Source organism: Colletotrichum fioriniae (assembly GCF_027942845.1).
Source record: "Colletotrichum fioriniae strain IMI 355084 chromosome Unknown scaffold_11, whole genome shotgun sequence".
Classification (NCBI taxonomy): Eukaryota; Fungi; Ascomycota; class Sordariomycetes; order Glomerellales; family Glomerellaceae; genus Colletotrichum; species Colletotrichum fioriniae.
In genome coordinates this window covers 1,840,522-1,863,932 of record NW_027076847.1, presented here as the reverse complement: position 1 = coordinate 1,863,932, position 23,411 = coordinate 1,840,522, and the positions used below count along the sequence as shown (strand labels likewise).

At 50.2% G+C, this 23,411-nt stretch overlaps 4 protein-coding genes across 4 annotated transcripts; 2 read left to right on the top strand and 2 right to left on the bottom strand.

Moving 5' to 3' along the window:
* Positions 1-8,212: 8,212 nt before the first annotated feature.
* N0V96_009147 (uncharacterized protein) lies at positions 8,213-9,272 on the top strand (the record flags this gene model as incomplete). Its single annotated transcript, XM_053189087.2, has 2 exons — positions 8,213-8,401; positions 8,451-9,272. 2 exons carry the CDS (start codon positions 8,213-8,215, stop codon positions 9,270-9,272), a joined length of 1,011 nt encoding a protein of 336 aa, XP_053053853.1.
* A 4,454-nt stretch (positions 9,273-13,726) lies between these two features.
* On the bottom strand, positions 13,727-14,943 carry N0V96_009146 (uncharacterized protein; the record flags this gene model as incomplete). Its single annotated transcript, XM_053189086.2, has 5 exons — positions 13,727-13,997; positions 14,064-14,148; positions 14,205-14,558; positions 14,616-14,814; positions 14,875-14,943. 5 exons carry the CDS (start codon positions 14,941-14,943, stop codon positions 13,727-13,729), a joined length of 978 nt encoding a protein of 325 aa, XP_053053852.2.
* Positions 14,944-15,426: 483 nt separating this feature from the next.
* N0V96_009145 (uncharacterized protein) lies at positions 15,427-16,524 on the top strand (the record flags this gene model as incomplete). Its single annotated transcript, XM_053189085.2, has 1 exon — positions 15,427-16,524. The coding sequence occupies one exon, from the start codon at positions 15,427-15,429 to the stop codon at positions 16,522-16,524; it is 1,098 nt and encodes a 365-aa protein (XP_053053851.1).
* A 4,490-nt stretch (positions 16,525-21,014) lies between these two features.
* On the bottom strand, positions 21,015-22,521 carry N0V96_009144 (uncharacterized protein; the record flags this gene model as incomplete). Its single annotated transcript, XM_053189084.2, has 7 exons — positions 21,015-21,291; positions 21,353-21,746; positions 21,806-21,931; positions 21,982-22,155; positions 22,212-22,255; positions 22,310-22,335; positions 22,405-22,521. 7 exons carry the CDS (start codon positions 22,519-22,521, stop codon positions 21,015-21,017), a joined length of 1,158 nt encoding a protein of 385 aa, XP_053053850.2.
* Between the last annotated feature and the right edge of the window lie 890 nt (positions 22,522-23,411).

Below are 23,411 nucleotides of genomic sequence, written 5' to 3'. Positions count from 1 at the left end.
CATGATTGTTACACGAACCAATCAGTGTATGTTTATCTTCGACCCCAGCTTCAGTGACGCACCCGACCCGTCACGGATCAACCGGATTCCGGCAGAGAGGTGAGGAGAACGCCGCCCGTGATGCCCGTGGTCCCACCGGCTGTCAGTGGCTGTCGGTGATAAAAGTTTGTTGCACATGCAAGACATGTGCGTCCATTCAGTTTGGTAATTTTGGGATGGGCTCCGACTCCTGCTTAGATGCATAACCGTCATGTTAATTATTCGGAGTGAATGTCTGAAGATCGTCATGTATGGATTGTAGAGCACAACGAGCACCCAGAGCTTTACGGAGAGATGACATAGGTACTATTAGATGATCTGACGGTCTTCAAAAACCAAGCACTCGCGGAATCGGCTGTGATTTGGAGTCTGCAGACTCTCAGCGCTCAGGAATCAGTGCTGATGTTATTTTACGCGCTTGTCTCTAGCCTGGGACTCCTGACAATAGCAAGGATCAATGACCACAGCGGCACCCCCTACATTGTGCTACAAGCCCATAGTGATTTTAAGCCATGAGCTGAACGAATGGCCAGTGCCGTTATTGGAGAGGGGACAGGCGTGGTATCGAGCCCACTCCAGTCTTCTACAGCGATACTGTGATTCAACATCGGAGACAGAGGTATCCATGATAGTGGAGTAAACCTATCAAGATCCGGCATCTCAAGCTGGAATAGCTCACTGCCCACCAGGGTCAGCCTACACAGCACAGTGAGAGGAATCTGGTGTTAATTGCATGTTAATATCTGCGGCACCGGGCTTCCACGGGTCCTTTGGCTGTCCTGTAGCATACGTGCCAGCGCACCTCCCCGGTGATTTGCTTGTGGACTCGACGATCCCCGTCATGATTCGTCACACTTCTGGCAACACCTTTCCATATGAGCTTTCAGCTTCTATCTTCTGATAGTAGCAATCATCTTGTCTCCCCAGACCAAGGAAACTATTTGGTCATAAATAGGGGCGGGAATTGTGTCGTTTTCGAGGAGCGTGTCTTTTGGACCTCCGCTTGCATTGCCAAATGTACCTCAAGCGAACATGGCTTCCATTCATTCCCTTGAGATGAACATTCATCAACGAGGTGGGGGATGGCGCACATTTTGTTTTAGGGGATATCGGGCTCGCTAAATAGGGGTGAGTCTCACAGCCCATCCAGAAAGCTGTTGCTTGGCCAGTTGTACATATTTTTGTTTGATTTCTTGTGTAGTCATGCGGCCGCTCAAATCTTTCTCATTTTTACAGCCAGACGTTTGGATGTAGAAAGGTGATCACCTGAGATAGAGCTCGCCACCCCATGCCTCAGAAGCATGTGGGAGTTCAAGGGTAAGCACTGACATAATACAGCACACGACCTCTACAGTTTCTCTAAGCCCGCCTGTTCATGCCTGGAGCATAGAGCATTTAATATTTTAGGGGACCGTAGAAGTCTAGACAGATGCCTGTCGATGCTTAAGGTATCCAGCACCTGATGAGGCTCTGGATAGACTGGACGGGTACTTAATCGCTTCTTCCCAGAGATTGGCAAACACGTTGTTCGCGTTGGAGGCGGGTACTCTTCATCGCATCGGCTTATTCGTAAGGCATAATAGATGGCCCAAGAAAACTTCGTGAAGGATGTGCCCAGGTTTGTGATACCACTGGGGCCTGTGGTAATTGATCCCATCAACTGCGCAATGGCATCAGTACAAATGTATACGTACATATCTGGGGTAGATGTCAATCAGATATTGATTCGCCCCTATTCCCGTGATATCCTCGAACCCAAAAATCCAACTTTAGAGGGAAGTTGGAGAAAACTGGAGATCTATGTACCGACGTCATCCAGCAGTTGATAGGATAGGGTATTGATGGACTGCTGCGCCGTGTCATCGAGTTTTGAGCAGAATGACAATGGCTTGAGCCCTGGCTCCAGGCAGATTCGCTCATTCGGATGCGACTGGGTGATTGGGTGGTTAGAATTCCTTTCTGAAGCACAGCCTGCTTCAACTTATGCTCAGGATTCAGAAGTTGTAAGCCGTATCAAGTTGTCAACATTGAGCAAGATACCTCTAGAGCGACTAGAAAACAAGGTCGCCATGGCCATTGGCCCCATCTTCTGCCTTTTGGCATTTGTGTCGCAGGGTATTGGTTTTTAGTTGTTGTAGCTCTTATCGCAAGTCAAGTAAGGTAGTGATCGCAGCTTCAAACCTTTGGAAGCCTTGAGAGACACGAAACAGCGTCGTCATGTGTACAAAGAACGCTGCCAGTGCCTTTTTTGTTCAATTTTTTTTCTTTTTCAGAGCCGCCAACACTTTCTTCGGCTCACTCCCCGAGTAATCCGCAGGAGGCAAGCAGATCGTCGTGATGGCTGCCTGGGCAGCAACCCACTCGGAGTTTTCCGACCAATGAGGGCTCGCTGATGTAGAGATGGAGGGCCGACCGACTCCCTAGGTACTGTGCATATCTATATACCCGCCCTCTAGCCTCCACAATTAGGTATTTATCATCGCTGTATGTGGTGATCTCGGTCGTAGTTGCCTACATACGGTCGCAATTGCTGACTTACGATGGCAATTACCAATGATAACTACGAGAACAAGGCAGTTATGCTTATTGCCAATTGCAATTATAAACAAGGAATTGTAATCGTACGTGGGTAATTCCGACCGTGGGTAGCTGAGACCATAGTGATTACCTTGCTTATGTAAGGGCGCTTTGTGGCTGGTATGCAACCATAACGGGGCGGGGTGGGTTTAAGGTTGTGGCGGAAGGTGCATATTGGCTAGGAAGCTAGGACTACTGCCCGAATGTCCGTACATATTTGTACCTCGCAAAACTTTTTCACACTGCAACGCCCATCCTGGAGGTGGCAAAATGAGGTGATTGACATCTTGAGAACCAGAAACGGACGTGTCTGAGGTAGGTGAGCAAGAGTCGGCCACGCTTGTGCTACAATCATACGCACACACGGTGGGCGACATGATTGGATCTGTCTTTCCTCTTTAAGATCTCAATCCTCTATGCACACGAACTTCCCAGCTATGTTATGATGTTCGTAAGGTAAGGTAGTCCTAGGTGCGACCTAAATTGCACATTCTGTGTCTCTGAGCACTTTCCTTTGCGGTGTACGGATCCGCAGGTCTAATTGAAATTAGGGAAGGGCTTGCATTTGACTGAGAGACGCCTTGATAGCGCCGTAGGCTGTAGCACTGAATCGTGGAGCTCGTTGAGGCATCTGTAGAGCTAGCTTCATAACTGCCCTGAACTTTCTGTACGACCAATGACTTAGGTTCCCGACTCACGGACGGCCAATAACAATCATTCATTGCAGATTGATCATTCTTGAACCATTGCCAATGAGCCGCCTAACTACCTTCCTCAGGTGGTTGCGGCCACGGACTACCACATGGAAGTGATCACGGCTGATCGACCATTGGACGCCTTTGAAAGGCACAACTGGTTCGCGTCAATGTTGCTTGCCCCGCGATCAAGAGAGCAGCGGTGTTCCGCTCGGTGCCGCCAGCCTAAACCCCGACTCCCGAGGCCCGACGGGGCTAATAGGTACCTACCTTGGTGAGGTTCTACGGCCCCCTTAAGCCAAGATGAAGAGATTGGTTTATTGGATTGCCCGCGAGACAGGTAGAGTCGTGTCCAAGACTTTACTCGCGCTTGTGATGCCAAGCCTTCATGTGGAATTGCTCTATAATCTTGTCGAGAATATGAAGCCTCCAAGATTAAGACACTGTGGTTGGGTAGCACATTGAGCTTGTAGAGAAATCCATGGCCCTGAATCGCAGCACCTGGCGACCGCTACGCCAGCTTGGCACAGCCAAGCTTCTGATTTCAGTGAACTCAGGTTTAATTATGCTAATTGAGTCGCACAGCTCTGCGTTGGATGCAGTCAACGCCATCAAGAAGGAGGGCCAAACTTCCCAAACTGCGGTGCGAGAGGAGGAGGCCGTTTCTCAAACTCGTTTACACTTGACTGCCGCCCTCTTTATTTGTTTCCCGATAGATGAATCCGATGAACGATTGCGAGACCAGAAGGTGTTAATGGTTGCGAAGGACTCTGGTACTGTGACATCATTGACTGGGACTCCCTCTGAAATGGCTTTGAATTTGAGCTTGATCGAATAGGAATTGGCGTATTGAACTCACAATTAAGTAAAACCCACCTGCAATAATCGCTAAGCCTTCATGCGAATGCGGCATTTTTTTGGGTACGACTTTGAACTTGATAGCTTAATACCTGATGTACGGAGTACCATTGACACGGGATAGGGAAAGTTCGTGAATCGAGGGGTCGCCTCGACAAGTACGAGAGTTTTGAGACATGCCCCTACATGTTGGTTGAGGGGCTGAGATAATCTGACCTATCCATCAGATCACCGCTGAGATTTTGACCTTCGCCATGTGTGTACTGCGCAGTCTGCGCTTCGTGGACCACAATGGGTTTTTAGGGGCCAAGCGAACACTCAAGCTATGGCTTTTCTCACTCTCTTCGCGTACTTCTCACTTTAAACAACGCCTCAAGTTTTGTTTAAATTGCGACTCGATGGAAAACTCGCGTCTCTATGGGGACTCCTCAAACCAATTTTACGGTTGACGGGGTTCAAGAAGAAGCAGACAAGAACCGCCTTGCCTTTCAAGACATCTATCAAGTCGGAGGGAATACTCCGCTTCATCTATCACTATGACCGCCAAGCTGTGGCAAAGCAACATCCGAGTCGCTACAGGTACAATTGTAAAAAAGAAAGTAGAACATCCGCAGCATCTTAAGTGCCCGATCAAGTTGCCACATCCTCATTGATACCTATGTGGATGATTATCGCGTCGACAGTGTGGACCGCTTGGAGTGTACTAAAGGGTGTAAGATTGGCTGCTGTGGAAGGCTTAGCACTTCAAACGGGACTTTCAATCGTCAGGGCAAGTTCACCTTCTCGATTGTCCAGGTCAGTGCAGACGGGTATCCCTCCAAACGCCAGTAGGGATGGTACCACGCCAGCGGGGTGTATCAAATGGACATCCGTACTATGGCCGAGAAGAGAAATGTGCAGTGGCCAAGCGATGCCGTTGGAATATTGATTCCACTGAAGAACAATTGGCCATAAATATTCCTCCAAGGCAGGTGATGGGGAGAACCTTGTCGCTAGATTGCTATCTCTATTTTCTCTTCTTCATCTTGAACCGATGATGAACTCGCAACACGACGATAACATAGGGGACGCTCAGAGCCCGGATGCTTCTGCGACAGCCACAGGCTTCAGGCGTCTCTTACCAGCCGGTGCTGGTCCTCGAGTTATCTCAACGGAACGCCCCTTTCGACGGCAGAGACAAACTGTCCCGGCAGCTTGCCTTGAGTGCCGCAGACGGAAAGTAAAGGTAACCACCACACTCTATCGAAATGGCAGCAGAGAAAAGAAGAGGGAAAGTCGCCCGCCTTTAGCTACCTACCGTTGATGAGAAAAGTACCTTTCGCCACAGCCAGGTGTCACACACATCGCAACGGTAATTACTTATCCAGGTTGTTGACATCGCCGCCGTTTAGGTGGGGCAAAGTGGCCAGAGACTTGTCAAATCATGAATAGATTAAACAGTTAACCGTCAACCTTTCCCCCTCTTCATCTGCCCCCTTGAGGAATCAGCACAGCCGGACGGACACCTGTCATCTCGAAAAGACTAGTCACAAAGCCAAAAACCTTCGACTGATCATTAGTATTCAAAAATACAGTGTTCCGCAACCCGGCCGATCTGTTCTCGATGTTCTACCCACAATGTTGAGTGCGAATGGGATACCGAGCCCGAAACAACACGTCGAAGGGCGATTGTTAATCGACTGGAAGAACTTGAAAGAGAGAACAATGATCTACACGAGCTGATGAGAGGTCTCTACTCACGACCTGAAGCAGAGGCAACCGAAATATTCAATCGATTACGATCCACAGGTGACCCGTTCCACGTCTTGGACCTCGTCCGTGTGGGGGACCTTCTCCTAGGAAAGCAACCCATCGAAGCTGATGGCTTCAGCGGCCGGAGAAAAAATTCGAGCCCGACATCCTCCAGACCGAGTTCCATGCGAGACGAAGCCGACACGAACCCGTTGGGACCGAAATCTTCATCCAACTAAGCCATGCGCAGAAGCTACATGTGATGGATAATCCGATTCATAGGATGCGGCGACAACTTCTCTCAACACGAACACTTCTGTTTCCGCAGTGGTCATCAAGAGAAATACTCACAAAGACGGCATCGACAATTTATTTCGAGAGCGCGACCGAGGCTGACAAGCATAGCTACGATGTGGAGGTCTTTATCGACAGAGTACTAAAGTACTTTGGTCAGAGTTTTAGATCTACCAACATACACAGAGCTCAGCGCGAAAACGATCGAACAGAACCGAAAGCTTGCCGTGACGCCCGGCAATTCTCGATGACGATGGGTAGGCGGTGGCCTCCCGAGGGCCGAAGTTGCGCAAGTTCAATCGCAAGAGGCGATTTGTGGGTTGTTACAAAACCAGTGCCAGATACCGTCGTCAGAGTCGCCCGTTCACTCCCAAACCAAAGACAAGACTGAGACGGCAACGGTACAATTGAGTGACTGGAGCTACGTGGGGAGGAATGGATCGGAAGGTTTCCTGGACGCTTTCTGCGCCAGGTGTTCCCCTCCGAGTGCTGCGCGGGACCAAGATTGCTAAATTGTTCTTTAAATTGCTAGTCATTTTGTGAAAGAAGTCCAACTGCCTACGTCATGGGTTGATGTTGATGAACCGAACCCGAATGCGACCAGACAACACTTTCCGACGTCATGGTGACGAAATCTATGAACCTTTGCGTGGCAGAAACGCGCAACTCAGGCCCAGACAACCCTCACGAGCATAGACAGACGGACATACTCGAGTGAGGAAATGACAGAGAAAACGACGAGGCACGGGACCTCTTGCAACTACAATATCAGCATGCTGTCTGGATTTCAAACCCCAAGGCGAGCGGTTGACTTCCCCTAATACTTTACCTGCGACTGAACGCCACGCGACATTTGACCGTTCTGAGTTCGTGTCCCGGTTAGCATGTCATTCTATACTACGGTACGCGATTTGAAATCATGGAAATACGTGAAAGGGCTATCCATAGACTGTTAGAGAGGCATACACGTGTGGAGTTGCGGGTACTTACCCAACATCAAGTTGTACTTGTTCGAACTACTTAACCATTGTCGCCTCTCTACCCCTTTGGCCTATCTGAATGTGAAGATTCCGAGATCTGCGAAACTGTTTCCCACATAAGAGATAGTATCTAGGGCGCATGCGAACATGTTGGAGGGGAGGTAGTACTGGTCCTGAGTCTTGACAGCAAGGGCCAGATGCTAACACTTGTCATCGCCTTCCTATAGTTCTGTTACATATATCACCTCGCGTTTACGAGAAAGCCTAGCTATAGTTGGCTTGCTAGATGGCCGTAGTGTCACCTATGTTTGGTCCTTACGGACTTGTAGTGGCCAATCGATTTGCACGATACACCCTTCCCTGGTTTCGCCTGTCCCCTCTTTCTACTTCAGGAAAGCCGATCCAATTCTTCGAACCGAGGCAGCTGGGACTATACAGGTGGCAACACTGGCGCCGACCGAGCGCAAACTGGAAGGAGGCTCGATGTCAACTAAGGTACACAGTATTAGTCTAGCGGACTTCTCGACGTGGGGCTCGGTGCGGCTGGTGCCAGAGCTGAACATTTGACCGCCATGGACAGACATCGTATCTTTGAGAACTTTAGGACGAAGAAGCAAGCACATCAGCCAGGCACCGAGTTCCTTAGAAGTTGTCTTACAATCATCGACGAAGGAAGTCAAGAAGCCGCAACATTCTGAGGCGACAGAAGACGGATACTACAGTGCCGGACAAACATCTGACTTTGCAAGAGCCTTGCAGAATGCAGGCGCGCAAATCAATCTGACAGTCTGCAAGAAAGGACACTCAAAGCAAGGCGCGCATTTCCACCGCCGCCGTCAACGGTAATCCAGTCCCGTAGGTAAAAATTGTTTTCGCTTAATCATTTGAGCGCGGTGCTCGAAGCGCGGCCACATACGTCGGTCAAGCGCATCTACCCAATGAAGATGGCTGCGACGCTTTAAAGGAGAGAAAGCTCGCACAGCCAAATCATGGAGCTAGTGAAGCCGGAGTTGATTCCGATCCAAAAACATCGTCAAAATGTCTCAGTCAAAACCTCGCATCCTTTTCTTCAACCCCGTCCGCCATGCAAAACAGGACTATGAGGCTCTCAAGGAGGTGGCCAGCCCCGAACTGGTCACCAGCACATCGCGAGACGAATTTTTCAACGACTTGAGCACCAAGTACCAGGACATTGAAGCCATTTTTAGAACGTCTTCTAGTGGGGCTGTAAGTGATGTGTTACATTATTATTCTTCGCAGTACTCACGCTTCGCAGATAGCTGGAAAGTTTGACGAGGAGTTCGTGAACCAACTGCCTACGTCTTTGAAGTACATCTGCCATACTGGCGCTGGATACGATCAGATCGACGTCGACGCCTGCACGAGGCGCAACATCATTGTGACCAATGCCCCAGACCCAGTCACGGCGGCCACTGCCGATCTGACCATTTTCCTTCTCCTAGGAGCCATCCGCCAGTTGAATCCCTCTCTAAACAGCCTACGGAGGGGCAACTTTAAAAAGGGCCTCGACTTTGGCCATGATCCACAAGGCAAAACTCTAGGGATCCTCGGCATGGGCCGCATTGGTCGTGCAGTCAAGCACCATGCCGAACCTTTTGGGCTCAAGACAATATATCACAACCGGAAGCCGCTTTCCGATGATCTCGCTGCAGGCTGTCAATATGTTTCCTTCGATGAACTTCTCAGCACCAGCGACATTATCTCTGTCCACGTCCCGCTGTCAGCCGGTACTACGCACTTGATCGGAGCCGAAGAGATCGCCAAGATGAAGCCGGGAGTGGTCTTGATCAATACCGCCCGTGGTGCTATCATTAACGAGGCAGCTATGGCCGCCGCCCTAGATGATGGCCACATCGCAGCGGTTGGGCTGGATGTCTACGAAAAGGAGCCGCTGGTTGACGAGCGGCTAGTCAAGAACGAAAGAGCATTGCTCGTGCCTCACCTGGGAACTCACACTGTCGAGACACTCGGCCAGATGGAGTCACTGGCCATGGAAAACGCGCGCCGTGGCGTCTTGAAGGAGAGGCTCTTGACGGTCGTTCCTGAACAGGCCGAGGCCTACGAGCAGTCCTCGTAGGAGCAACATAGCTATGGACTTATGAGGCGCGTCCATGGGCCATACGATCTTACAACGTAAAAAGGAAAAAAGACAGAATTTGCAATAATGTCCGATGCTCCGTGATTCCCGTGTTGACCGTATTCAGTCGCAGGAGAGATCAGCGCGGGGCAATCGATGGGTACCCCATATATTTCTCCCCAAATTCGAATTCTCCGCGGAGCTTCCTTTGTCCGCGGCTCAAATATTACGCGCGCCTGGCCATCTCCTCCGTCTCTTAAGCCTTTCACCAGCGTCTCTCCGCGGCCAACTGAACCCGATCTCGGCAGAAAGCAAAAATTGTCCGTTAATATTCATGGCAGGCCAAGGAACCAAGAAAATAACTCGGAGTCGTGGGGCCTGCTTGGCCTGCAGAGCGCGAAAACACAAGGTGGGTTGTCAAGAGTAATCCATTATCTACAACCAGCAGAGTTGACTGACTCCTTGCACAATCAACAGTGTAGTGGAGAGAGGTACGCTCACTCTAGTCTGGCTGATGTTTGTAATAATTGGAAAGCTCACTGCTGTAGGCCAAAATGTGCACAATGCGGTATCAATAATGTGTCATGTCAGTGGCCTGAACAGAGAAAACGGTCAGTTTCAACCCTGGGTCGTCAAGCCAAGTCTCTTCTCCAGTGTTCCTCTTGGTTGTTTTTATCTCCTATGACTGACAGTCGAGGTGTAGTGGGCCTCCAAAGCACTACATCGTGACCATGAAAAAGCGTTTGATGGAAACTGAACAGGTCCTCTGCGCACTATTGGGGCAAGTGTCAAGAGACCAACTGGAAACAGCATTTCGTGATATCCCAAAAGTAAGCCTCCGATCGACTGGCAGTGCCTTGTCGGCCAACGGCGGAACATCAATCGAGGTGGTCAAAGGGGAAAAGTTTGGTCCTGTATACTGGAGCAACCACCCTATCGACTCGGCAGAAGCTGTTCAGCGTTGGTGGGCAGATCGAACCTCGATAGAAACAAGCGAGACGCTCAATCGAGATTCTCACCCGTCCGAGGTTGCTGCTACAAACGACACGCCGACCGATCACACACCAGGTGGCGATGATAGTTACGGGGATGATGATGTCGAGGAGTCTGAGGACATGACGCGCGCAGAAAGCATGGAAGAAGACGAGGAAACTCTGATGATAGACCCGGATAGGTCAAGAGCCTCGGAACGGAACGCTACTAGGATAAGGGATACCGGCGGAGTAGCTGCTGGGTTACCCGCAGAAGAGTTGACGGGTTCTAGAGGCAGCTCCGACACGAGAACGAGTGAAAAGAGGCGGGAAACACGCCCACCAATTTCGGAAAGTTATGAAAGCGCATTCCTTTGGTAGCTGCAATCCCTTGGGTAGGTTCACATTCAAGACTATCTCATGTGTGGCCATGGGTGAGGTACATGGCAATGAGAATAGATTCGTAATATTACTACCTTGGCTTGGCCATCTATGACCTATTCCTCTGTGGACCCCTTGGGAATAATTACAGTGAATCGGTTCACGCATTGAACCACTCAAGAGACTTTGTTTCCCGAGCTCATCGCAGCTTTGTCATTGCCAACTTGCTGGAATGTTCTTGTTGGGAGGAAATGAATCGCATTTATCTTCCATGGGCGGATATCTTCGGCAGACTCACTCAAGCCCTTTCAGCCACGGAGTAATCTAACTCCGCCGCACCCCACCCCTCAAGGCACTGCACGTCAAGCTCGTCAGCGCGTTTTTGACGACATGACTCCCAGCCGCCACGTTTAGGGGGCAAATGAGAGCAAACAGCGTCGACGGAGCGTGGCTTGGCTTCTCAGCAGCCTGGCAACAAGTCATTGGATAGATATGGCACCAGAGATCGGAAGTCTTAGAGCCCTTGCCAACGGGGAAAGCCAGTTTGTTGGCAGCTCTTCAGGCGTCTTCTTCATCAACACCGTTCGAAGGGCTTTCTCAACAACCGAAGGCGCTGAGGCAGACGATGGGCGTCACGCTTCAGGAGCCGATATCCACGATGATCCATCTCCCGAAGATTGCATCGTGGGCGACAACGACCGGAACGACCCAGAGCCTTCGCGAGAGAGGCCAGGTTGCCGCAGCGCTGCTCGAGCGAACCATGAGTCGGATGCTGAGACCTCACCGCTCCCATCAGGGATGGATATTATGACTGACATGAGTTCATTGCCTGACTATGCGATTGCTCGGGACCTCTTCCTTACATACTTCCGAATATGGCATCCTTTGGTTCCTTTCCTAAAAGGGCCAGAGTGTCTAGCAGACTTGGAAAATCTTTACTCACCCGACTTCAACCAGCGCAGTTCAAAGTCGCTCTGCCAAGTTGTCATCTTCAAGTGCATATTGAACATTGCTAAGCTTGACACAGATAGGCCTCTCGATCTGGGGTCAGCAGCCATACGTTCACCTTCAGACCTCTTACCAACTCTTAGCATACTAGCCCTCCGCTGCGACACAATTTCCATCCAAGCATTGCTAGCATCTCAAGTCTATTTCGTTTCCACCATGTCGCTACGCCATGCATCGTCTGTTAGTGGCTTGTTATCTAAGTCAATCTTTCAATCTGGCATGCACAGATGCCCAGTACGATACGACCACCTGTCTCCGGATGAGCGCGCAATGCGTAAGCGCACGTTTTGGAGCTTTTACGTTCTCGACCGTTTCATCAGCCAGTCATTGGGGCACCCGAATGGCATTCAAGACTCAGACATCGACGTATGCCCGCCAGGCCAGCGAGACCTTCATGAACCAGTTGCAAAGTCAGATCTCCATGGCCAAGTGGAGAACACCTTCCTGCACCTACCCGCAAACCACCCCGAACGGTTGGCATCATCTCCAGCAGGTCAAGATCAGAGCATGGGGACCTCGCCCGAGGTAGAAGAGGAATCGGGCCGACATGAGAGAGCCAGTACCGATCCTCCGGCATCAAGCACATCACCCAAGGCTGCCGCGATCCTCCGCCACCGTCGAGAAACACAAGCTGTTCTGGAACACCATGTTCGGCATTCACAGCTAGTGGGAAGAGTTCTAGAAGTCTTTCACAAGTCCATTCATGCCAGGGAAATGGACAATCAAACAGTTTTGTTTCTCAAAGCAGATGTGACAGCCTACGGCAACGATCTCACAGAGCCACGCTTCACCCTAGCCTTACAAGACATACCACAGCTAACCCCGGACCCCACCGTGTTTCCCTTTGTCACTTACTATTACACCATATTGCTACTTAATCGCCCCTCCCTTTCACTAGACTCCAGACGCGCAGAGTTCCGCGAGGCATTACAGACTTGCATCAATGCTGCCTACGCAATTCTCCGCACCATTGGGCAGTATTCGGACTTGGGAGGTCCTTTGTTTTGGCCTGGATACATGTCAGCTGTGTGGATGAGCGGTCTAGTGCTGGCTCTAGCAGCTCGACTCAAAGTTTGCAATGTTGCGAAAGCTATATCGTGCGTACCATCGAAGTCATCGACTCGAGTGTTTTACCAATTCACTAACGAAAAAGTAGAGGAATTGAATCTTCGCTGCAACTCTTGAATAAGTTGACAAAACGATGGGCAATGGCCCGACACTGTAGAGAAGTCCTATCCGTGCTGCTTCAGGGTATCACACAGGGGCCCAGGACACATAAGAGAGTCCGGAAAGATACAATTGAGGGCTCAGATCATGAAGATGGCCATGATGCCACACAAAAGCGTGCCAAGCGGAGCAAACGGAGGATAGCAGGCGCTGATGCGTCTGGGCGACAAGATCAGCCTATAGATCCTGGTTCGATGTCTCCACGGCGACAACTACCGATATCGTACACCAATCATACCATTCAAAGTCCGATTCCAACTCAACGGCTAAGAGACGGCAATCCCGTTTCAAGAGTCCATGAAAGCCAAAGACAGAATCTTTTCAACTTTGAGACATCCGACTTCAACCCAAACAGCCCTTGGCCTAGTCAGAGTCAGGTTCGTCCAACAGATGCCAGTCATCTTTTCTCGCCGCCTGACTTGAATTTTCAAAATAACACCTCATCCATGGGTTCTTATTTTGCTCCTATACCTACAACATTTCCAGATCGCAACCGGAACCCATCAAATCAAGGCATGGATGGACAGTTTGGAGTCGCTGACAACTTTTTTGACATGTTCGATGGAGCTACATGGGGTTCGCTGCTGGACATTGTGAACGATGCAGGTGCAGAATCACAGTATCCATACTAAGAGCGAAGGCTTCGTCATTAGGGGCCTGTCAGAACTTTCCGTTGGTTGCCGTGGCATGCTTTGAATCTAAACAAGGGCGCGAGGGCTTACTGATACTTTGGAGTTCAGAAGGTAACGTGGCTAGGCTACGTTTTCGGTCATTTTTAGTTGAAAGAAATCGGGCAAGGTAGGCAGTAGGAAGCATATTAGAACCAATGTCTCTATAAATTGTCTACTCTAGCAGTGGCCGGCTCCTTTACGCCTGCGTGAAGGCCTCCCCCTTCTTGATGTTTCCTCCCAGTTCATCAACAGCCACCTTCAAAAGACCCTTTTCATAATCAGACAAAGATCCAATGGGATGCGCGGTCTCGGCACCTTCAGGCCCGAATGTCACTGGGACAGCAAAGTAGCTCACTCCGAGCTCGCCGGCTACAGCCTCGCCTCCTTGCAACCCAGGGAGGTAGACATAGGCAGGCTCTATAATACCACTTTGGCCTTGAGAGGCCTTGATAATGGCTAGAGCAAAGCTATGGGGATATTACGATAAGTAACTGTCCATGGATGAAACAGATGGCTTTTTCTAAAAGACTTACCGGAAACCAGCGTACGCCATGCATGTAGTCGCAGACCCAGCACCGGCCTTGGCTTTCACAATCTCGTCACCGCCGAATTGAACTCCTGCAAATTCTACATTAGCTCGTGTCTTTTGTCATCTTCACAACGATTGAACTTACTATGTGTGATAGCCTCGATTTGCTCTTGACTTAGCTTTACTGAGGGCTGGGATTGGCTAATCAACGGCAAGATTGTTGCTCCCGAATGTCCGCCAACAACAGGTACCTTGAGATCCTGTGGGCTGATATTTCCAAGCACATCAGCAACAAACTTGGATCCGCGCACAACATCCAGTGTCGTGACGCCGAACAAGCGCTTGGGGTCGAAAACTCCGTGCTTCTTTAACACTTCGGCGGCAATGGGGACAGTGCTGTTGACTGGATTGGTAATAATTGCAACCAATGCCTTAGGACAGAACTGGGCAACTCCAGCAGCCAAGTCGGCAATGATGCCGGCATTGGTCTTGAACAAATCTGAAAGTATGTGAGATTCAATATTCAAACAGCCTAAGAAATTGATGAGGGTCTAACCATCTCGAGTCATGCCCGGCTTTCGCGCAATGCCGGCAGAGATCAGTACGACTTCCGCTCCGGCAAGGGCCTTTTGAAGACCATCATTCTCGGGGAGATAACCTTTGACGACTGAAGGAGTATCAATGTGGTTGAGGTCTGTAGCTACGCCGACGGCGTGAACAACATCGTAAAGTCTCAGATCTGTCACAAGGAGTGACTATGATTAAGTATGTCAGTTCCCTCGGGTTCTGTATGATTGAGAAATTTGGGGTCATACCGATTTGAGTAGGAGACTCAAGGGTTGTCCAATCTGCCCTGAGGCGCCCAAAACAGCGACTTTGACCATATTGAACGGGAATAAGGCAGGATTTTGAGAAAGCTAACAATGCACAATTCTGAGTGGCAAGATGTCTGAGTGGCTTTTGAGGAAATGATCTAGGTAACTTGAGGTAGCAGGAGCATGGAAGTGAGATACCACCAACCTACATGCAACAGCACACATGCGATGCGCAGGAAATATGGTACCAAACAAAAATATTACCCCGATACTATCTACCGATGTGCCCTAGATTATTCCTACAATAGCCTCACGGGTGAAGTGGCCCGGTAGAGAAGAAGGTCGGCTTCCGAATCCCGCGGCTCATCATTTAAGCGAAAACTGCGCCGGTCTTCGCCCCGGCGCTGATACGAGTTCCTCCGATCTCAGGAATACTCCAAATCTTGTCGAACTTCTTACACAAAGACATTTACATAAGTTGACAGTTGAGGTCACAGTAAGTTCGGTCTCATCACATCAGTTCAACCAGTCGGATCACTACCTATCGCCACAATGTCTCCTCAATCCCTCAAGATTGCAGTCATCCCTGGCGACGGCATCGGCATCGAGGTCATGCCATGGGGTGTCAAGAGTCTCGAAGCAGTCGCCAAAATATTTGGACTTACGCTGGAGTTTGAATGGTTCGACTTTGCCAGCTGCGCATACTATCACAAACATGGACAGATGATGCCTTCCGATTGGAAGGAGAAGCTTCTCAAGTTCGACGCAATCTACTTCGGTGCTGTGGGAATGCCTGACCAAGTGCCCGACGATGTCTCTCTTTGGGGCAGCTTGCTCAAGTTCCGCCGCGAGTTTGACCAATACATTAACCTGCGTCCCTGTCGTCTGATGCCCGGCGTCACCTCTCCCTTGGCCAATCGGAAGCCAGGGGACATCGACTTCTGGATTGTTCGTGAGAATACCGAGGGCGAGTACAGCAGCATTGGCGGCAAAATATTTGAGGGAACCGACCGGGAGACTGTTATCCAAGAGACCGTCATGACCAGAGTCGGTGTTGACAGAGTTCTTCGTTATGCCTTCGACCTCGCTCAAAGCCGTCCTCGCAAAAGCCTCACAAGTGCCACGAAGAGCAACGGTATCAGCATATCCATGCCTTATTGGGATTCTCGCGTGATGGAGATGGCGAAGAACTACGAAGATGTCAAGGTTGACAAATACCACATCGATATCCTCACTGCCCACTTTGTACAACGACCAGACATCTTCGACGTTGTCGTTGGAAGCAATTTGTTTGGCGACATCCTTTCGGACTTGGGACCTGCTTGCACAGGTACTATTGCCATTGCTCCTTCAGCAAACATCAACCCAGATGGCAATTTTCCTAGCTTGTTCGAGCCAGTACATGGTAGCGCACCCGACATCGCTGGCAAAGGTGTTGCCAACCCTGTTGGCATGATATGGGCTGGTCAGATGCTGCTCCAACACTTTGGTTTTACGGATGCTGCAAACTTGGTGCTGAAGGGCATTGAGAACGTGTTGGGACGCGCAGAAGCCGCGGTTTTGACGCCAGATATGAAGGGCTCAGGCAACACAACGGCGTTTGGAGCAGCTATTGAGGCGGAAATTGTGGCACTAGGGGAGAGGATATGAAGCCGAGCCCTTTTTCTTTTCTCATTATGTCGTGGAGACAGAGATATACGCGGGTGAATGGAGTCTAGATGAGACATAGTTTGGAGTCAAGTAACCAGGAAATGTCCGGCTTGGACCACTAGGTCAAGATCAATAATTGAACTGAACGATTACCCTTGAACGTGAGGTCAAATGGCATGAGAGTCATAATTATTTATGTAATCTCTTCCCCAAACAGCGATCTTATGCGACTTGCAACGTATAGATGTATCGGCTTCTAGGCTTCTGCACGAGTCCTTGACAGACGACTGGTAGCTCCGGGGAGGAAGCTCGCGAAATATATTGATTATGGTTTCTATCAAGTTCACATATAGTACCTTATTTGATAGTTACTTCACCCACATTTATGTCCTTATCAGGAGTGAATATGATTGTTGCTCTTGTCCAAAATTTTGTAGATATTATCATCCAGATTGGCAGATCACCCTCATATGGAGAGATCTTGCTGGTGACACGGAAATAGCTGTTCCCCTTTTCACGCCGTCCGCGTCAACAAATATGACGTGTTATCCAAGCCGTTTAGAGTTATTTGAGTTGCTGCAATCTACTGATACTGTTGCTCTACAAATAGCCTGAATCTAGTGCCAATAGTGGACCGCTTTTAGTGCAGTTAGTGAATGCCCTCGTACCGGAGCTGATTCTCGGCCGAGAGACGGAGCCGCTAATGGTGCCAAGATCTCACTGGGTCGAAGGATTCGTCCAATTTCCTAGACGAAGTTCCTCCTTTTCTGATGTGAGACGCTCGAGTAATTCCATCCGTCAGCCCATTTCGACATTCATTCAATTCGTCTCTTCGAGGCGCTTTCGGGCGTGTTATGGGTATCTTCTACAGCCTGGTCACGATCGTCCTTCTTTTTATAACGCAGTTAGCAACCGCCCAGCTACCGACCAATGCCATTGAGCTCGACCTAGTGTTCCCTCGCGCAGGTGGGAAATACGCCAAAACAAGTGAAGGCTTCCCGGTCATCCTTTCACTGCAAAACCCCAATGTCGCCTATCATTTCGGTTGGGTTTTTTCATGGGATATCTACAAGAAGCCTCATGAACAAATAGAAAGACTACCTTTCAACACCATTGGGTCCATCCTGAAGAACGACACTACCTATCCCGACAACCCGCACATAGAGGCCCGCTACGCGGATGTACTTGATGTGGGCGAGTACACGTTTTCCTGGACCATTCACACCGGACCTTGGTGCAATCTTTCGAAAACCTGGGTCGAGTATTCAGCCAACGAGAAGATCAGCAACGACACTTTCGACTTCACCATTGCGCAGGGAGCCCCAACGCCAACCTTCACTGGGACATGCCCAACTGCTTTGGGCATGATCAACTACGCGTCGTTGACGACATATCATGGGCTTTATGATGGGGAATACGACGATCCAGTCACCAGCCCGATGTCATGTGCAATCACGACCAATGTAACTTTCACAGCAGAGCCTTGTAGGGCAACAGTCAACGAAGCGCAGGCTACGAGTATCTCCAGTCAACTTCATTTGGGGACCTACGCAACTGCATCAGCCACGGCGTCGCCGACGGGCTCCGCCGCTGCTGCCCAGCGTACGCTGAACAAGAGCCTGATATGGGCTGTCACGTCGGTCGTTGTTCTGTTTGGCGCTCATGTAGCCCAGTGATAGATCATATGCCACGTATGGGAACATGAGATTCTTCGAGCATGCCTGCAGCGTGCTGAAGATTGGCCACGGCCCCGAGCTACTATTGCTGTTTCCCCATCCTCGCCGGTTTCATGTGGAAAGTCCGATGTCAACAAACCTCTATCCCGGCAACCCGCGTCCTGAGTGGGCAGAGCCCAGAGAGATTGTATGCATGCTGCAGGGTTAGTGGGGATTTAAGCGGAAACGCGACGGGGCAGGCGGAAGCTCACGGATCACAGCCTAGATCGGGATGGCTTGCGTCCTTGTGGGACAGTGGGACTTGGGGGTTTACAAGTAGAAAGAGATGAGGCTCACTAGTGTTCATCGCGAGTTTGACTCAAACAAACATACTCAATTATGTTTTTCATACTTTCGGCGTGGTCCGAACATCCAGTAACTTGATGACACTTTGCATGGAGTATGGATACGATGTCTTTGATCTTGTCTAAAAGAAACTCCCATATCGCGCCTGAAGTAGCCTTAACACAAGATCTTCGCCATTTTGGGTCTCAAGTGGATCTCAAGTTGCTTTTGCCAGCTCAAATGCTGTTGGCCAAGACGGCTGAGGTGCTTCCAGCCGGAGGAGATGCCGAATTGGCCATCGCCTGCATTGAGTCTCACGCAGTCATTTATGACCATGTGTCAAAAGGAACGATCACCCACGTTTACGTGCGGCGCAGGAGATGACTTTCTTCATAATTCCGTGGCGACAGGGAAGCGACTTCGGGGTCTCAATCCTTATGCGGCCGTGTCATTGCTTTTGCCTTTAGAAGCGCGTGTCAGCGGCACATGTGCTAAGAAGCCTTCCTCGATCGTAGATCAATCATGAAACCCCCGACCCTTTTCTCATGGGTTTCTCAATCTTTTCTTGTAGATTCATTCAATCCAAAACTCGCGCCGAGTTCCATCGATACTAATGGCGGCATCTGATGGATATTCCTTCGATACCAGATGACCCGAGCAGCCTCCCCTTGACGGGGACGTCGGCGTTCGTCGGACAACCCCCCGCAACTCAAAATGATTATTACATCGCCAAGGGTCTCTTCCGCATGGCCGGAATGACGAATGCCAACCCGATGACAGGCTATTATGTTGCCGCCAAGCAGCCTCCCGATTATAACCACGAGACGAAGGTGCCTGGCGTTTTGGCAGGCCTTATTTTTGTCATTCTAGCTATCGTTGCGCCAACGGCTGCAAGAATATGGCTGAGATTGCGAAGAGGTTCAGTTATGCAGTTCGGCTGGGACGACTGGACCGTCGTCGTTGCTGCGGTACGTGCCAGAGAGACTGAAGATCCATTGAAGATACCTCCACGTACTGACTCTGCTCCCGACAGCTTCTAGCTCTCGTTTACCCAATTGCGCAACTTCATTCCCTCGCAATCAGATCAGCTTCCCTACATGTCTGGGAAGTCACTTACGAACAATTCAACAACGGCGTTTTGGTGGCCATGGTTTCCAAGACAGCATTCTTCGTTGCCGTGGGCATAATCAAGCTCTCCATAGCAATATTCATGCGAAGACTAGCCGACAGACTCCCGAGGTGGTGGCGAATCGCATGCGATATCTTCATCGGGTCGACCCTCGCATACATCCTACTCGCCATCTTCCTCAATGTCTGTGCATGCAGTCCCCCAGCAGCGCAATGGAACCTGGCAACCCGGGGTAGACGAGAGTCTGCTCCTTCGTGTATCAACATTGACATCCAGTCAGAGATTTTGACTGGCTTTCATGTGGCTCAGGGGCTCGTCTTACTGGCCGCACCCGCGGTGATATTGTTGAAGATCCGAATTGCAATGGCAAAAAGGATTCGACTATTCGCAATCTGGATGATCGGTGGTTTGGCAGTTTTGAGTGGGTTGCTGTACCAGATTCTTCCCACACTCACCAACGACTACACGTGGGACTACACCGAAGCCCTGATATGGGCATGTCTTGACTTGTCGTTAGGTGTTGTGACAGCTTCATTGCCAGTGTTGGACAGCTTGATGGAAGAGTATTGGAGAAGGGCAAAGACCACCATGGTCAAATCATACGGCGGGAACGCATCATCACGATCAAGAACAAGCGAAGATAGCTCCTGGCCATACACTAAGACTGCAGGCACAGACAAGGGTCGGAAACATGCGGCAAGGCCTCCTATCACAAACATCACAATCCCGATGGAACGCTCAGAGTCTAGGGAGAGCATCGTAAAGAAGGAGGAGTATCACGAAACTAAGGTTAGCGCGATCGAGATGGGCATTCTGTGCACTCAAGAGATTGAGGTGCATGTCTCTGATGCGGATGCAGATGATGTGGAAAAAGGTCGGGCGGAAAGTCGAGGACCAAGATCACCATCACCATTTTACCACAATAGGCCAGAATGGCACGACAACTCTCATAAGTTCTAATCAAAATACAATTACAGTTTTACCAAATTCAACTGCAGGTGTGGAATTCCTTAACAAACTGGACCCGGAGTAGCAGCCAACTGCATGCTATGTTCAACTTACCATGCATAGCTCTGAGCCATATCACCCTTCCGACGTGTCTTAGTCTCATAAAGGATAACCTTTCCCATACAAAAGCTCAAACCACCACAGAGCACAGAGTTGGGAATGTGAGAGTAAGAAGGAACGATCAAACTGAATATTTTTGCATATTGTTAAGCATCATCTCACTACATGTAGTCAGGAAACTTCTTCGCTATGCCACCTAGCCGCTCACAACACCGTCAGCAACGCCCTTAGCCTCTTACTTTTCAATATGACAACAGCCGCCGACTCCCCAAACCCAAACACTCTCATAGAAATTAGAAACCACCGTTGGGGTGAATGAGAACCTTTGTGTAGCCGTCGATTCTCTTGTCAAACTTCTCATATGCGACTTCTGCATCATCAATATTAATCTCATGTGAGACGACAAAGCTAGGCTTGGCCTTGCCCGCAATGATCAAATCACGCAGATATCGGTTGTACGCCTTGACGTTGCACTGTCCTGTTGCAAGAGAGAGTCCCTTCTCGAAGAGCTTACCAAAGCTCAAGCTGATCATGCCCTTTGCTGAAGCATCATCTGACGCGCCGGGGTCGCTATGAAGACGCTTCGTTAGTACTGCATAATTGAGCGCCAAGTAGAAGGACATAGTCTTACCTAGGAACGTAAAGTCCTGGGATACCAAGTCCACCGCAGGCTCGTGTAACCTTGATCATATTCTCTAGCACAATGTTGGGCTGCTCAGTGTTTCCACCGGCGCTCACTGCCTGGTACCCAACGGCATCCACCGAACGGTCAACTTCTCCGCCATTGAGCTTCTTGATTTGCTCGACAGCATCGCCCTTGGTGAAGTCCACTGGTGTACATCCGATCTTCTCGGCGGACTGGAGACGCTCGGGAACGCGATCGACCACATAAACTCTTGATGCGCCACGGAGAACTGCCGAGTAAGCGGCCATCAGTCCGACGGGGCCAGCGCCGAACACAGCAACGCTCTCGCCGGGCTTGAAGCCGGAAAGCTCGATGCCGTGCCAGCCAGTGGGGAAGATATCTGGTTAAGCGCACAAGGTCAGTCAAGTTGAAATGACCGTGGAGGTGGTAGATGCGTACCTGCAAGCAAAATAAAATCTGCCTCAAACTCCTTGCCAGCAGGAAGCTTCAGGGCGTTGAAATCGGCGTAGGGAACTCTGATGTATTGTGCTTGGCCTCCAGGGTAGGGGCCCATGGCAACGTATCCTACGAAACGTGTAAGCTCACGTCTGTTGTTACACACGAGGATGACTTACCATAAGCTCCACCGGCGAATCCAGGGTTAACACCAGTGCAGAATGCTGTCCGTCCCTCTTCACAGTCGTGGCAGCGGCCATCAGCGACGTTGAATGGCATTACGACGCGGTCTCCCTTCTTGAGAAGGGTGACACCAGCACCAAGCTCCTCGACGATTCCCATGTTCTCATGACCTGCAACGTATCAGAATAAACCCCATGCTCAGCGTACAAGTATGACCGTGACTAACCGAAAGTGATGCCTGCCTCTGCAGCCGTTCTTCCTTCGTACATGCTGTGAATGGTGAGTAACCGTACGCTGATATTGTGTCGCCGCTGGTAGACTTACTGCAAGTCTGAGCCGCAGATGGCAGCCTGTATTCTTGATAAGCTTCAGTTTTCACAGAGGAAGGCCGGTTGGACCGGGGCGGAGGTTCATCTCACAGTGGTAACTTTGACGATGACATCGTCGGGGTGCTGAATCTTGGGCAAAGACACCTCCGAGACCTTGACCTTGTAAGGGCCTTGGTAGTTGACGGCTTTCATTGTTGGGGACGACATGATGGTGTGTATTATCTGGGTAAAAAAGTGAAGCTTTGACGATTGTAACCAAACCATACACACAAGGGCGCTCTGGAGCAGCAACGGACATATTTATCCCATGAACCCCTCACGAAACCATCTACCGAGCGAACCACCAAGAATATCTTCCCCATCTCTCAATCGGCCCCGGATGACCGGCTCTCACTCAAGCACCGTCATCGCCGCGGGATATCTTTCTAGAACGAGATAGTGGGCTGCGCCGCTGCGGGGTAGTGCGGGAAACTTTCGCCAAGACGCGGGGATGCCGCCGCGATCCAGTTTGTGTCCGGCATGTTTTGGAGCTGGTTCACGCTGGTTGATGCATAAGAAGATGGCCGGGGGAGTTGGTGTTTGCTCCCGAGTGGGTGCACGAAGATGAACTCCGAACCCCCGAGAGTTCAGACCAAAGAGTCTCTCATCGGCGAATTACTGCCTTTTGTAGAGTGCGGGGGGTGAGGGGTCCCAACGTGATCCCTACCTTAGCTATGAGATCTCACTTTAATGAACCATTCGATGAAGTTGCTGTTCAGTCCACAAGAGCTTCTCCGCTGCTTTGAGACGTCTGCGAGTGATACACACAGGATCCTTGATCCCTCAGTCTTACCCCAAGTTTCATTCTTGCATGACGTATTTGGAGAATAAGAGGGTCTTTAGGGATGCGGTTTGGTGAGGAGACGGGCAAAGATGCACGGCACGCGCAGGAAACCAACCTGACTCCGCAATTCTCGCCGAACATTTCTCCTCTCGACCTGATTCTGCAACATGTCCGACGCACTGGAATTAGAAATAGACTACCGAGGCTCTGCATGGACTTGCGTCTATAGCCGCGAGATAGCTAAAGTAAGTGACCAGAACCCCACGACGCGTAT